The sequence below is a fragment of the Thamnophis sirtalis genome, unplaced genomic scaffold (assembly GCF_051295495.1).
Source record: "Thamnophis sirtalis isolate CommonGarterSnake01/CBP01778 unplaced genomic scaffold, rThaSir2_p1.2 scaffold_4, whole genome shotgun sequence".
NCBI classification, from domain to species: domain Eukaryota; kingdom Metazoa; phylum Chordata; class Lepidosauria; order Squamata; family Natricidae; genus Thamnophis; species Thamnophis sirtalis.
Genome location: NW_028261384.1, coordinates 13,910,474 through 13,925,339, shown reverse-complemented (window position 1 = coordinate 13,925,339; position 14,866 = coordinate 13,910,474). Strand labels below are relative to the sequence as shown.

The following is a 14,866-nucleotide window of genomic DNA, read 5'->3' as shown; positions in this document are numbered from 1 at the left end:
TCCAGTGTCTTTGCCATGAAAACCCCATGGACAGTACCCAAAGGATAGGAAGGCATGGAGGAACATTGTCCATGGGGTCACAATGTGTCGGACAAGACTTTGCAACTAACAAATACATGTATTCTTAATGCATACATCGCCCATTCCCCCCCCTTCTTTTTGCAAACTGGTTCCAACAAGGATTCTAACTGATTTAAAACATAAGCTCATCTATGCAGACTCTAACATTGGCAAAGCTAAATTATAGATCGGCAGAAGTGATCCAGCATGAAAGCTTATAGCTTCAGATTCTATCTCTATTAAGGATGGATAGGTTGGAATCAATTCCAAATCACTATTTGAAATTATAAGAACGATCTTATTTGGAGTATATACAGCTACTATTTTAAAAAAAAATGAAATAGAAGAAATACTTCCAAATGAAGAAAATTAAAAACAGGTTAAAACATGCTCTTTTAAGAAACGATCATCACTTTTCCGAGTTATAAAACACGAAGAAAAATGAATTTGTAAACAGTCAGAAGAAAAATGCTTGAATAATGTTTTCTCCCTCACCCACAAGTGCATGTATTTAATTGCCATGCTGTTCCTTACTTCCTTTTTAGGTTCCACACTTTGATTGCGTCTTCCTTTCTTTGCTCTTGGCTCCTGAGTAACTTTTAGCTAGGATTAAGAAACAATAAATAAATAAATAAATAAATAAACAATACTCATTTAGAATTGTCTGTAAGAAGCCAGCCTCTTTTGTTACAGTTTTGGCTATCATTATCAACTATCTTTGGCCATGAATTGAATTGCAAAATTTGGTAAAATCCCAGCTCCCAAGTTAATATAGCTAGATACCAAGGTGCCTCACCCTCTTAATTGCCATGCCCATAAGTTTTTAGAGTGCATGAAAAAAGTCCATTACCAAGACAGCTTGGAATTTTTTTTTGTATCTGAGAAACAGAACAGAGGCACGCTCTAACTTGTTTATGTAAGGAAGTTGGGAAAAAGCAGGCAGAGATACAAAACCCCACAAAGAAGGCTAATAGTTTCATCCACCTAAAACAACAATGCAAACAAAATCTAAACTCCACAACTGTTCTGGGATTTGAAACCAATGTGAATCACTCTATAAACTTATTCATTTAAAAATAAGCAAGGAACAGCTTCCAGAAGAGACTTATAATTTGTACTTCAGGTACATACAATGATGCCAATTCTAGAATTACTCCAAAGAGGAAAGAATTGCTTTTATTGCAAATCTTTGATGAAATACAGTGATTAAAAGCAGGGTAAAGACAGACTACATTAGATCCGGAATCTGGTGCAGTTTTCCATATGATATATGGATTTTCAGATCTGCAGTAAGAAAAAAGCAGATTAAAGAAATAGCCAAACTTCAACAATCAACTGCAACTGGGCTATATAAACTGGGGTAATGCAACTCATCTACTCACTTGCTCGTTACTGGTGGAAGAAATGCTTGATTCTGCCTCTTCCTCTCCTTTATCCTCATTTTTGGATTTCCAAAATCTGCCATCCCGAAGGAAACGCTGATGCAGCTCTAACTCATCGCATGCTTTTTTCCAGCCCATGCTACGTTTTACGTGTAGCCGGTGTATATTAACGGTGATATCCTGAATATTTTCTGAAGGAATCCAGGCCCTCGACAATGAAAATGAAAAGATACACTTAAGCACATCCTTTGAAGGTGGCTGCCAATTCAGTTTTCAAATCATCCTTTTCTACGCCAAACATCCATTCAACTCTAAGAGCGCAAATCTTACCTAAATGATGAAAAGTCTTCTCCATTGGGTTTTTGATGGTGAGGTCATAGATACAACATTGAGTCTCCCCCGCCCTGCCGTACTCTTCACATACCCCCAATGTTAATTTTAATTCTGTTTCAATTTTCATTCTCTCCTAGTCCAAACTACAACAGTTATTTCTATGTGCAATTACAGCTTCTCAGTATGTTTAACTTTATTAGTATCTAGGTGCTCCACAATGACATCACAGCTTGTGGTATAGGAAAAAAATGAATCTGAATTATATGAAAGGCTACAGGTAACTCTCAACAATTTTGCAAATGGGGCACGATTCACTTTTTGACCATGTTGCTAAGCAAATCACTACAGTTGTTATGTGAATCAAATAGCTGTTAAGTGGACCTGGCTTTCCCCATTGGCTGCTTGTCAGAAGCCCCCTGGAAATGTTGCAACTCCTGGATTCTGGACCCTGCAACCACTGAAAATATGCACATGCCATTAGCAAAGGTCCTAAAATTTGAACATATGACTGTGAGGATGTTACAAGTGTGAGAACTAGTTATAAGTCACTTGTTTCAGTGCCGTTGTACCTTTGAACAGCCATTAAATAAACAATTGTAAAGCTGACCACTCTCTGCATTCTTGTTTCAATTTTAAGGAAACAAATTCTTTGGCAGGTTGTTTAGGATTCAGATTGTCTAATGTCACAAATGCCAGGAAGACAAAACATGCAGTTATTGAATGGATTTATGTCTCACTTTACTTTGTTCCACTCAAGATGAGATATGTAATGATTCCCTACTCCTGTTTCTCCTAACAAAACCACTTTATGAGATGGACTAGGGCGCCTGAAAGTGACTGGTCCCAGTTGGCTACTGTGGTTAAGAGAACAGTAGAATTTTACTGAGCCTTAGTATCAGGCGCCCCCCAAAAATCAAGAAAGACACAGAGTGACCTTCAAGCAGTGTCCTTGGTTGTCCTTCACCCTTAGACAGAAATCTTGCCAAACTAAAGCAACCATTTCCATCAGTAGAGATATAATCTGAAAATCTCTAGGGAGGAGCTATCTTAAATCTCTTTCCCTCAACCAAACTGTTTTAAGTTCTGCTGTCTTTTAGTCCCCAGGAATGCAGCCTCTCCCTCCTAGGAATCCAGACATTTCACCACACCTAGAAAGAGAAGCGCACTGTTGTTTATTTGTTAGATCTTTTTCCTCCAGTTGAAGCTCCACAACATCTCCACCTCCAATTTCATCTTGCAAAGGCAATCCAGTGTGGTTGATTGGCCTGAGAAAGAATGGGTCAAAGTTCAAGTGAATTTGAACCTGCATCAGTCTGGGTTGAATCCACACCATTAACCACACCCAAGGGTGTGCTGGTTGTCTCAGTATACAAGAGACACTGCAAGAAGGAAAATACCTTTGGTGGTGATGGCCAAAAAAGCGAACATCAACTTGATTGTCTTCTTTCTGCATGACTTTTGCAGGCCAGAATCCAAAGCCTTTCATTTTGGCCCATACCAGTTCATGATTTGGTATCTAAAAAGTAAAGGAATATGGTACTAGTTACAGAAGTATTTCTGACTTGGCAGGCGTTCGGTATGACCAGGTCACATAATGAAAATAAAGCTTATCAACTCAAGAGCCGAGGTGGCGCAGTGGTTAAATGCAGCACTGCAGGCTACTTCAGCTGACTGCAGTTCTGCAGTTCGGCTGTTCAAATCTCACCGGCTCAGGGTTGACTCAGCCTTCCATCCTTCCGAGGTGGGTAAAATGAGGACCCAGATTGTTGTTGGGGGCAATATGCTGACTCTGTAAACCGCTTAGAGAGGGCTGAAAGCCCTATGAAGCGGTATATAAGTCTAACTGCTATTGCTAAGAGAATATTTGGAGTTCAGGTTTGAACTGTGAGGTCCTTGGTGGTTTTCCTGCAGACATTCCATTACCCAACTAGCTAACATCATCGGTGCTGCAAGAGAGTGGGCTCTGGTATCTGTTCATATATACAAACGGCTTGCCTAGCTGTGTTATGAAAAGTTTGCAAGAAAACAACCAAACGGAGAGAGCACCAAGGACTCCACAACAAAACCTACCCATTAACTAAAACTTAACAATAGTGATAAACACTTTAAAAAGTTTGATCTACATAACACCAGTATCAGCATAGTTTAACAGACCATACTTCCATGGTATAACAAATTATCATTGTGCTGGCAGTTTCTAAGCATTGTTAATTTAGAGCAAAGAAACTGTGGTTCATTGAGGCTTCAAGTAAATAAATGTTCCTTCTTATCAGCAAAAATTGGCATTGTATTGCTTCATGCCCAGGAAACATCTAATATTATTGAGGAAGCTGTGCAGGAGAATTAAACCTCACAGGCAAGCGTTAAAAAATGTGGTTTAAACTAATGTTTCTGAATGCTTAACTGGTGTTTATTCCACAATTTGGAAATTATGACTTCTAAAATGAAAGATTCTGGCCTTCTTTGCACAACATACAAAAACTGATAAGATGGTTTGTTCACTACAGATGGTCTTGGCAGTGTTCAAGCACACAAAATGAATTATAGATTGTTATTTTGGGAATCTCCAAGGAATGCTTTTACTCTGTCAGCCCTTACAATACAATGCAATAGCAGAGTTGGAAGGGACCTTGGAGGTCTTCTATTCCAACCCCCTGCATAGGCAGGAAACCCTATACCATTTCAGACAAATGGCTATCCAACATCTTCTTAAAGACTTCCAGTATTGGAGCATTCACAACTTCTGGAGGCAAGCTGTTCCACTGATTAATTGTTCCAACTGTCAGGAAATTTCTCCTCAGTTCTAAGTTGCCTCTCTCCTTGATTAGTTTCCACTCATTGCTTCTTGTTCTACCCTCAGGTGCCTTGGAGAATAGTTTGACTCCCTCTTCTTTGTGGCAACTCCTGAGATATTGGAACACTGCTATCATGTCTCCCCTAATCCTTCTTTCTATTAAACTAGACATACCCAGTTCCTGCAACCGTTCTTCATACGTTTTAGTCTCCAGTCCCCTAATCATCTTTGTTGCTCTTCTCTGCACTCTTTCTAGAGTCTCCACATCTTTTCTACATCGTGGTGACCAAAACTGAATGCAGTATTCCAAGTGTGGCCTTACCAAGGCATTATAAAGTGGTATTAACACCACGTGATCTTGATTCTATCCCTCTGTTTATGCAGCCTAGAACTGTGTTGGCTTTTTTGGCAGCTGTAGCACACTGCTGGCTCATATTTAAATGGTTGTCCACTACGACTCCAAGATCCCTTTCACAGTTACTACTATTGAGCAAGTTACCCCCTAACTGTACCTGTGCATTTCGTTTTTCTTGCCTAAATGTAAAACCTTACTCTTTTCACCATTGAAATTGCATTTTATTAGATAGTGCCCAATGTTCAAGTTTGTCAAGATCCTTCTGTATCTTTAGCTATTCCTGCCAGCTTGATGTCATCTGCAAATTTGATGAGTTCCCCATTTATTCCCTCATCCAAATCATTGATGAAGATGTTGAAGAGTACTGGGCCCAAAACAGAGCCTTGAGGTACTCCACTGCATACTTTCCTCCATAAAGATGCAGTTCCGTTGAGGACTACACGTTGAGTGCGGTTGGTCAGCCAGTTACAAATCCATTTGGTGGTGATGCTGTCTAACCCACATTCTTCTACTTTATCTAGTAGTAGGTTATGGTCTACCTTAGACTTCAAATGCCTTACTGAAATCCAAGTAAACCATATTGACAGCATTCCTCTAGTCCACTAATTTTGTCACATTATCAAAGAATGCAATAAGATTAATCTGGCATGATCTGTTTTTGACAAACCCATGTTGGTTTTTGGCTATTACTTTGTTTGCTTCTAGATGTTCGCTAATTCGTTGCTTGATTGTCTTTTCCAGAATCTTTCCTGGTATTGAAGTCAGGCTGATAGGTCTGTAGTTTCCTGGATCTGTTTTTTCCCTTTTTTGAAGATGGGAACCACATCAGCTGTTTTCCAGTCCTCTGGTAGTTCCCCGGTGCTCCAGGATCTCTGAAAGATACAGTTCAGTGGTTCTGAGATCTCGTCTGCCAGTTCCTTCAGAACCCTGGGGTGTAATCCATCCAGTTCTGGTGATTTGAACTCATCTAGGGTAGACTGGTGCTCACTTACCATTTTCTTCCCTATTTCCACTTATGTTCCTAATCTGATTTTTGTGGTGCTGTTTTTGATAGGTTGGACTGCTTTATCCTTTTTTGTAAAGACAGAGTTAAACATGAGTTAAATAGTTCTACTTTCTCCCTGTTGCTTGTCACCTTCTTGCCACTTTCTCCCAGCAATGAACCAAGTGTTTCCTTAACCTTTTTCTTGTTTTTAACGTGTTGGAAGAAGCATTTTTTGTTATTTTTTACTTTTGTGGCAAGCCTTTCTTCATTGTGAGCCTTAGCGTTCCTCACTTTATCTTTACATGCTCGGGCTATTTGCTGATATTCTGCCTTAGTTATGTCCTCCTCTCTCCACTGTTTATACTTAACTTTTTTGTCTTTCATTTGTCAGAGAATTCTTTATGCAGCCATGCTGGTTTCTTTTGGGAGCTGTTATTTTTCTTCTTCATTGGTGTTGTGCTAGACTGGGCTTTTGTAATCTCATTTTTCAAAATTTCCTAAGCTTCTTGAGTTGTTTTCCCCTTGAGGATTCTCATCCATGGAATTTTTCCCAAGCTCTAAGTTTATTGAAATTAGCTCTCTTAAAGTCCAAGACTCTAGTTTCACTTTGTTCTACTACTTGTGCTTGCATAATGTTGAATTCCAATATTGCATGGTCACTTGCCCCCAGGGTTCCTGTGGCTTCAACACTTTCTATCATTTCCTCTCTGTTAGTGAGAATTAAGTCCAATATGGCTGATCCCCTTGTTCCCTTCTCTAGTTTTTGGGAAACAAAGTTGTCTGCTAGGTTTGTTAGGATCTTCCTGTTGGATCTTCCACTTGGTGCAGAGTTTGTTTCCCAGTTGATGCCAGGGTAGTTAAAATCCCCCACTACTATTGTGATGTGCTTCCTACATACCTTAGTTAGCTGACTAGCAAAAAGTTCATCTACTTCCGCTGCTTGGTTGGGTGGCCTGTAGTATAGACCCATGGCAATATCATTCCCTCTCCCCCCGCAACCTTTAATATTGACCCAAATGCATTCAAGATAGTTCTCATCATTGCTGTGCTCTATTTCTGTAGAGATGTAGCTATTTCTTATATATAGTGCAACTCCACCTTCTCTTTTATTTGGTCTATTTCTTTTAAGTAATTTAAATCCTTCTAGTTGTATGTTCCATTTGTGGGTTTCATTCCACCAAGTTTCTATAATGGCAACAATATCGTATCTGCCCTCTTTTACTTGAATTTCTAATTCGCCCTGTTTATTCCTCATACTATGTGCATTGGTGTATAGACATTTGAGTCCATTTTGATTGATCCTGTACCGTATATACTCGAGTATAGGCCGACCCGAATATAAGCCGAGGCACCTAATTTTACCACAAAAACCTGGAAAAGTTATTGACTCGAGTATAAGCCTAGGATGGGAAATGCAGCAGCTACCGGTAAATTTCAAAAATAAAAATAGATACCAATAATGTTTTTGAATATTTATTTCCTCCCCTGGAGTGGGGAGGAATTGGGGATTTCATAGTATCCTTCCCCTGGAGTGGGGAGGAATTGGGGATTTTGCAGTATCCTACCCCTGTAGTGGGGAGGGAATGTGGCTTTCATAGTATCCTATCCCTGGAGTGGGGAGGATTTGGGGGATTTCATAGTATCCTTCCCCTGGAGTGGGGAGGAAATGTGGATTTCATAGTATCCTTCCCCTGGAGTGGGGAGGAATTGGGGGATTTCATAGTATCCTTCCCCTGGAGTGGAGAGGAAATGTGGATTTCATAGTATCCTTCCCCTGGAGTGGGGAGGATTTGGGGGATTTCATAGTATCCTACCCCTGTAGTGGGGAGGGAATGTGGATTTCATAGTATCCTACCCCTGGAGTGGGGAGGATTTGGGGGATTTCATAGTATCCTTCCCCTGGAGTGGGGAGGATTTGGGGGATTTCATAGTATCCTTCCCCTGGAGTGGGGAGGATTTGGGGGATTTCATAGTATCCTACCCCTGGAGTGGGGAGGATTTGGGGGATTTCATAGTATCCTAGCCCTGGAGTGGGGAGGATTTGGGGGATTTCATAGTATACTAAGTCAGAAATAACATTGCTGCGTAGCCAGGAGTGTGTCTCAGTCACTTAAACCTCATACATAAATCATTGTACGAGGCGCTCCACGGCGCCTCTTACCTGCCGCGGGTCCCACCAGGACCGGCCAGAGGCACAGCAAGCTCCGGAACCAGAGCGGGAGCCTCCGCCGCATGGCTCAGCTCCGCCAGGGACGCATCCGGCAAGGGGAAAGCGGGGTCCCCTCTCCCGCAGCGGGTGGAGGGTGCGGGGCGGCGGCAGGGCTGGGCTGCCTCCGGGTCCTGCCTCCCGGAGCCCTGGGGTGGCGGGGCTCGGCTTCCAGCAGGGAGGAGAAGGGGGGCTTCCCGGAGCCGCGCGCTCGGCAAGCTCGCCGCTCAACTCAGCGCCAGCGCGCCTTCATCTCCGAGCGCCCAGCAGAAGGGCCAAGCCGCTCACCTCGGAGCCGCTGGAGCTGGGACGCCGCCTCCGCTGCGGAATTTGCTCCAACTCAGCCGCTCCGGCCCATTGTCAGCCGGCTGGTCCCTGCCTTCCCTCCCCTCCTCTCTCTAGCTTAAAGAGACACCGACTTGCCTCGGCTGGAGGCCGGGCACGGGGAGGAGTTGGCGCCAGCCCAGGGAGGGGACTGCGAGCGGGCGGGCGGGGGGACGGGAGGTAAAAGGCTGGATGGGTTTGGTTGCCAAACCGAGGCGGCTCGCTCGGGGCTCTTCCCTCTCTCCCCACGGGTGGGTAGCGGCCGGAGTTCCCACAAATGCCGCTCCCCGCATTTTTCTGGACGGGGTCTCGCAGGAAGGAATCCCCTCCTCCTCCAACAGGCAACAGCACTGCCGGATCCAGTTGTAGACTCGAGTATAAGCCGAGCCGGCTTTTTTCAGCCCAAAAAGTGGGCTGAAAAACTCGGCTTATACTCGAGTATATACGGTATTTACTGTCTACATATCCTGTGTTATGCCTGACTGCCCCTATTTTCTTGCCACTTGTATGATTCATGCACATGGTATGGCACTTACTATTAAATGCTTGGTTTTGCTTGACAGAGTGATAATCTTACCGCACAAACATCTGTGTTACGTGCACTGATAACCCTATGAATTTTAGATTACTGGGGACAGGAATGTTCTGTATCAATTAATTCTCTGTCCCCGCTGTTCAGTTTAAATGTTTATCCAGAAAATCTGTGAATTTAATGCCAAGTAACTCAGCCCTTTTCTTGGATGGGTGCAAACCATCTCTTTTGTACAGTTTTTCATTGGACCAGCTGCAGACATCATGACTAATAAAACCAAAGCCTTCCCTTTCACACCATTCCTTTAGCCACACATTAAACTCTGCTACACACTGGTCCTTCCCTTTTTGTTCCTTATATACTGGTAAAACCTTTGAAAAGATAAGCCTACAACCTATACTACTAAGTTCATACTCCAAGCTCTAGAAATCATTCTTCACAGAAAGTACATCTTTTTGGGACGGATCATTTGTGCCAAGATGTATAATAGCATCAACATCATAGTCCTTACTTGCATTCTTGACTATCTTAAGAATACACCTCTTGTCTCTGGCAGACACCTGACCTCTTTTAAAACCTCTGTATCTTTTCCTAAATTTACATCCCTTATGATTGAATCACCAACCAGAAGGTGACTTCTCTTTTTGCATACCTTGCTCTTCTTCTGCGACTGATGTGTGATACCTGGTTCCCCATTTCGCCTTTCCGAAGTAAGTTCTTCATTTTGGACCACGATCCCCTGCTTATTTGAGTCATCATTATCACAACTACCTTGACCTTATCACAACTACCTTGACCTTAAGCCAGGAAAATACTGGCAAGCCTTTGTTATAGCATCAATCCTTTCCCCAATGCCAGGTAGACAGGAATTACCACTGTAGTCAAGGAAATACAAAAAATTTATCACTTGGACAACTGGCCGTATCTTTGTACTGGTATGAAGATGGCTCCACCTAGTGGTGGCTACAGAACTAACTTTTTTTACAGTTTTGTCTGATAGCTGTATTTATATCCTCAATTAAGCCCATTCTTTAAAACAGCTGGGATTAATTTCCATCACCATTTCTTGGGGCAGCAGATTCCATATTACAGTTGTGAGAAAAAGTAAGCTTACACAAGGATAGCAGAACCAATTGTCAGGACGCGCATTTGATAGATAGAAACAGTTCTTGCAAAGCTGAAGTTCATCCAACTGAGGGGGAAGGAAAAAGAAAAAGTACTTGTCATATGTTCTGAAATGCTGGAATGCAGAACTAAAATTGTAAAAAAAATCCTCATTTTCTTTGAAAATTTATTATTTGTTTCATGAAAAAAACCACAAAAAGGAGAAAAGAGAAGGAAAAATTAAGTAAAAACAGACCTTTCCATATCATATTATATATAAAACATATTTAGTCAAATTTTAAAGCAAATCATTAAACTTTGACAAACCAAAGTAGTAACCATTGGCCTTTCCATTCTGCCAACCTAGTACTAGTTTATCAAAAGAAACTGGGTACTTATCCATAACTTAGGATCCAAGTCAAAAGTAATTCTATTTTCCGAAAACTGAATAATAAATTCTCTGCTGTCAATCATATATGGTGTATCCACTATTCTTCGAAGGTAAGTTTTTTAACTGGCCTCTAATAATTTCAGAAACATATTAGTAGTACAAATTGAATAAAAAGTTGTAAACCTTTATTTATTTAGGTTGTTGGAACCTTTATTTATTCTAAGGATGAAACAAAATTATTCAATACAGGGAAATCATATAACCATACATAAATATATTAGTACATTCAAATTATTCTGGTACTCTTTATCTTTTAAAATATGTGGAGTATAATCCACCATCATTGTTTAGGTGTTTTAGCTTTTCATTGAAATCAAAAAGTGAATTTGTTTTTGAAAGAAAACCTGTTCTAAAAGAGGTACCAATATAGAAGTCATGTAAAATCGTCCTAATTTTCTTTACTTATTTTTATTTATGTTATTGTTCACAGATAAGATAAAAATGTTATTTAGCTTTTAAAAATTAGCTCTTTTGACTCATGATAAGGATTTGGAATTGCATGGGGAATTAGTTTCTGAACTAAGAAAATGCAGTGTGTCTTTTTTAAGTTTGTTTCGGATATCCAGAACAATTTTCAAAACAAATGAAATCGCGGGTATATGGAAAATGATAAAACAATTGTCCAGAAGTCACCAATATGATTAACTATTACTTACCTCATGGCAGGTATCTTTGTAAAGCATCCTGGCTATATCAGCTTGTTCACTGTCCACTGTAAAAAGAGCACACCCAAAAACATCTAAATCTTTGTAAATGATATGATGAAAAACAATTAGCAATTGAATTCTGGAGACCCCATCAGTTTGCAAAACCTGAATTCCCTCAGTCCCTTCAACCCGATTTAAAGCTCTAATGAGCTAAATAAGCAAAGATTGTACATGCCAAGCCTTCTTCTTTTTGGCAAATATTTTAAAGATCTGCTTGGATATTTCATGGTGTAAAGAAGATTAAATATTTCTGAATAACATTACTAAAAAAGAAAAAAAAACATAAGAAAAGATGTGCTGGCTTAAATAAAAGACCGATTCATAGTCTTTGCTTAGCAATCACAGCTGGGACAGCAACTATATTACTAAGTGATGCAAATTACTAAATGAAATATGTGACTGCAATTAATTCATGATCTCACTTCCTCTTTGGTCATTAAGTGAAACATCACATGACTTCAAGTTAAAATTTTAGTTTTGCCTTTTCTACTAACTCTACCTGTTGCACGCCAGTCGTGAAAAACACAAATGGTGATCACATGACTATAGGACACTGCAATGTTTACAAAGCCAATGATTGGTTGCCATATGCCATCGTAACTTTGAATGGTCGTTAACAAGACAGTTGGTAAGGAAGAATTACGTGCATTCCACAAATTGTTCCTACAACATTCCTTGTGATGCTTTTTGGGAAGCCCGTGACAAGTGCCTTCTAGCAATAGCAATAGCAATAGCAGGTAGACTTATATACCGCTTCATAGGGCTTTCAGCCCTCTCTAAGCGGTTTACAGAGTCTACATATTGCCCCCAACAACAATCCGGGTCCTCATTTTACCTACCTCGGAAGGATGGAAGGCTGAGTCAACCCTGAGCCGGTGAGATTTGAACAGCCGAACTGCAGAACTGCAGTCAGCTGAAGTAGCCTGCAGTGCTGCATTTAACCACTGCGCCACCTTGGCTCATTCTCCATTCAAGTATTTGCTTTCTAACAGTGGAAGTAATAAAGACCCATCATGTTGCCTTAAACCTCATGACTTTGTCTAATTCAGCTTTGAGGGAGAAGTAAAAGTGAGCAGAATGTAAAGTTCTCACTCACTCTCTATTCTTTATAATCAATTCTACCCTCAAGATGTCCTTTCCTCGAAGATCTTATTTTTAAGTCCAATCAGTCCCTACCTACCTCCATAAAAAATCACGGTGTTGTGTAGAAGAAGTTGAGCATCTGCTTTAAATTCCTCATAACTTCTGTATTTTCCTTCATTTACTTTCTATATAGATTGAAACAGAATTATTTATAACATTCATTAGCGTTGTCTAGCAATCAGAATAAGCACACATGTAAAAGTATGTTTTTAATTACATTTTCTACAGAGTAATTTATGGGACCTTAAAGTTGTGAAATTGTGCAATGTGTAGCTTTAGTTTGCTTCTGGTCTCATCTGCCATCTTAAAGCAATTCCATATAAATAAGACCTAGTAGTCCTTTCAAGTTAGACCTTGTTCTAAGTAACTCATACAAACTGCTTCTAAATAGAAGTGAATAAAATGGGATTTCCAAGTGTGGATATTGGGGAGTCTAAAAATGAGATTACCGTATTTTTCGGAGTATAAGATGCACCTTTTCCCTCAAAAAAGAGGCTAAAAATCTGGGTGCATCTTATACACTGAATATAGCATTTTTGGCCTCCCCAAACCCTGCCCCTTCACCAAAAGGGCCATGCATAGCCTTTAGGAAAACTGGCTGTTTTTTGCTCAATTTTGCTCCCCCCAGCCCCCAGGAGTACTCTATAAGCCTCCTAAAAGCTATTCATGCCCTTAAAAGAAAACAGGCCCGTTTTTGCAAAAAAATGGGTCATTTTTTGCTCGTTTTGGGGGGCCTCCACCCCAGGACCACTCTACAAGCCTCCTAAAGGCTATTTAGGAGCAGTTTTTGGGAGGTCTGCAGAATGCAAAAACTTTTTTTTTTTAAATTGCCTCTTCAAAACCTTGGTGTGTCTTATACTCTGGTGCTGTTTATACTCTGAAAAATATGGTAATCTGAAAACTCCCAATATTCTTCTGTTGCATGTAGCTCTCAACTATATAGGAACATACCTCTTGTATGGTTGGAACATCAACGGCTGTGTGTACCAATCGACGGTACATTGGGTGCTTGTTGTCTTTGCCTTTTTTGTTTAGATCAATAGCCTAAAAATTGACAGAAAATACTGGTTTAGAAACCGTCCATTCTGACAAGAAAGAAAAGTAACATAGCCTTTAAAAAGTTCGTAAGCATTTGAATTACATGCCAATTTACAAATTAAAGTTTTTAAACAGTTCTACTCCAAAAAGATTGACATGTAGGGATTTGAAAGGCATAATCAAGAAACAAAACCCCTAAACGTTTTTATATACATTAATGTTATAATTCTATTTTAATAAATTTTAATATTATAATATCTATTTCCTCCCAAAAGTGTATTTTAAATTTTCAAACAATCAATCATCTTGTAAAATGTGACATATTGAATCAGCAACTCTTAAAAAATTATTTTCCCCCTGCCAATATTTCCAATCAAGAGTTTTGATGGCTGAAAATACTGACTTTTTAAGTAATACATATGGAGAGACACAGTGGATAAAACATTATATGGAAGATTAATAACACATCAAAACAGAATTTGGCGAATTGAGATTTAACTGTATTGGTAAGAATTAAGAGCTTGGTTGTCCTTTTCAAATATTCCTTTAAATCACTAAATTTCAAAATCATGAAGCTATGGAGTTACTCTATTTATTCCATCATCACAAATTTTATGTCTGGACAAAAACTGAAATAATAGAAAATTAAATGGAAAATAAACCACCCTGGGCACTATAAAATGTTCCAAGGAAGAGTGGCGAAGGATGCGCAATAAAACCCTGCAGAAACATTGACTTAAAATCAAATTTGAAAATAGATGGAATAGATTTTCTTTGACTTTAGCTGTAAAAACTGCCAACAAATATGTCTCTGAATAATGGGCAGGATTAGAAAGGAATGGAGATGCTGAAACAGAGAAGACAAGTGGATCCAGGGTCATGTGGAAATCCCTTGCACTTAATTTGTGACTTTTTTACAGGCATGGCATTTAATATGTGCCCAACTGTTAGCGAGAAAATTCTCTTCTGATTAGCTGAAAATTGTTCAAGCTTGTCTCATATGTGAACATCTGCTGAACAGAATTACACTCATCTACAGAGTGTATTTTAAACAGGATTGAAACTGAGAAGTTTCAGTTCATATTCAGAGATATGGCTCCCACAATGAATTTTTATGTTATATTTTTTCCCATTTCCCTTTTTCTGGGTGAATTCATCTATTCGAATGTAGAAGGGGGGGGGCAGGAGGATAAAACAAAGATACTGAAGGAGAAACAGGAAGGTAGAAAATGATTCCTGTTCCATTTCCAAAGCCGATTTATACATAGTCCTCAACAAACAATCATAATTGGGCCTCCCCATTATTGTTATAAGTTGTAATGGTTGTAAAACAGATGTATCCCAATTTGCAATTTTTGCAGCAGTCATTAAGTGAATGTGCTGGTCATAAAGAGGCTACAGAATAGCAACAGCAATAGCAATTAGACTTATATACCGCTTCATAGGGCTTTC

At 39.8% G+C, this 14,866-nt stretch overlaps 1 protein-coding gene across 9 annotated transcripts in view; it reads right to left on the bottom strand.

Annotated features, from left to right (window-relative positions):
* The window catches only part of ZMYND11 (zinc finger MYND-type containing 11), a 111,271-nt gene that overhangs the window by 8,623 nt on the left and 87,782 nt on the right, over positions 1 to 14,866 (bottom strand). For 4 of the 9 annotated variants that reach the window (XM_087712504.1, XM_087712505.1, XM_087712502.1 and 1 more), the window contains 8 exons: positions 13,328 to 13,420; positions 12,414 to 12,501; positions 11,183 to 11,238; positions 10,086 to 10,163; positions 3,173 to 3,291; positions 2,924 to 3,040; positions 1,443 to 1,650; positions 556 to 663 (listed from right to left, as the gene is read on the bottom strand). In XM_087712504.1, the coding sequence (XP_087568630.1) occupies positions 556 to 663; positions 1,443 to 1,650; positions 2,924 to 3,040; positions 3,173 to 3,291; positions 10,086 to 10,163; positions 11,183 to 11,238; positions 12,414 to 12,501; positions 13,328 to 13,420 (867 nt within the window). The remainder of the gene's footprint in view (positions 1 to 555; positions 664 to 1,442; positions 1,651 to 2,923; positions 3,041 to 3,172; positions 3,292 to 10,085; positions 10,164 to 11,182; positions 11,239 to 12,413; positions 12,502 to 13,327; positions 13,421 to 14,866) is intronic. The other 5 variants (XM_087712506.1, XM_087712509.1, XM_087712507.1 and 2 more) reach the window with 3 other exon arrangements.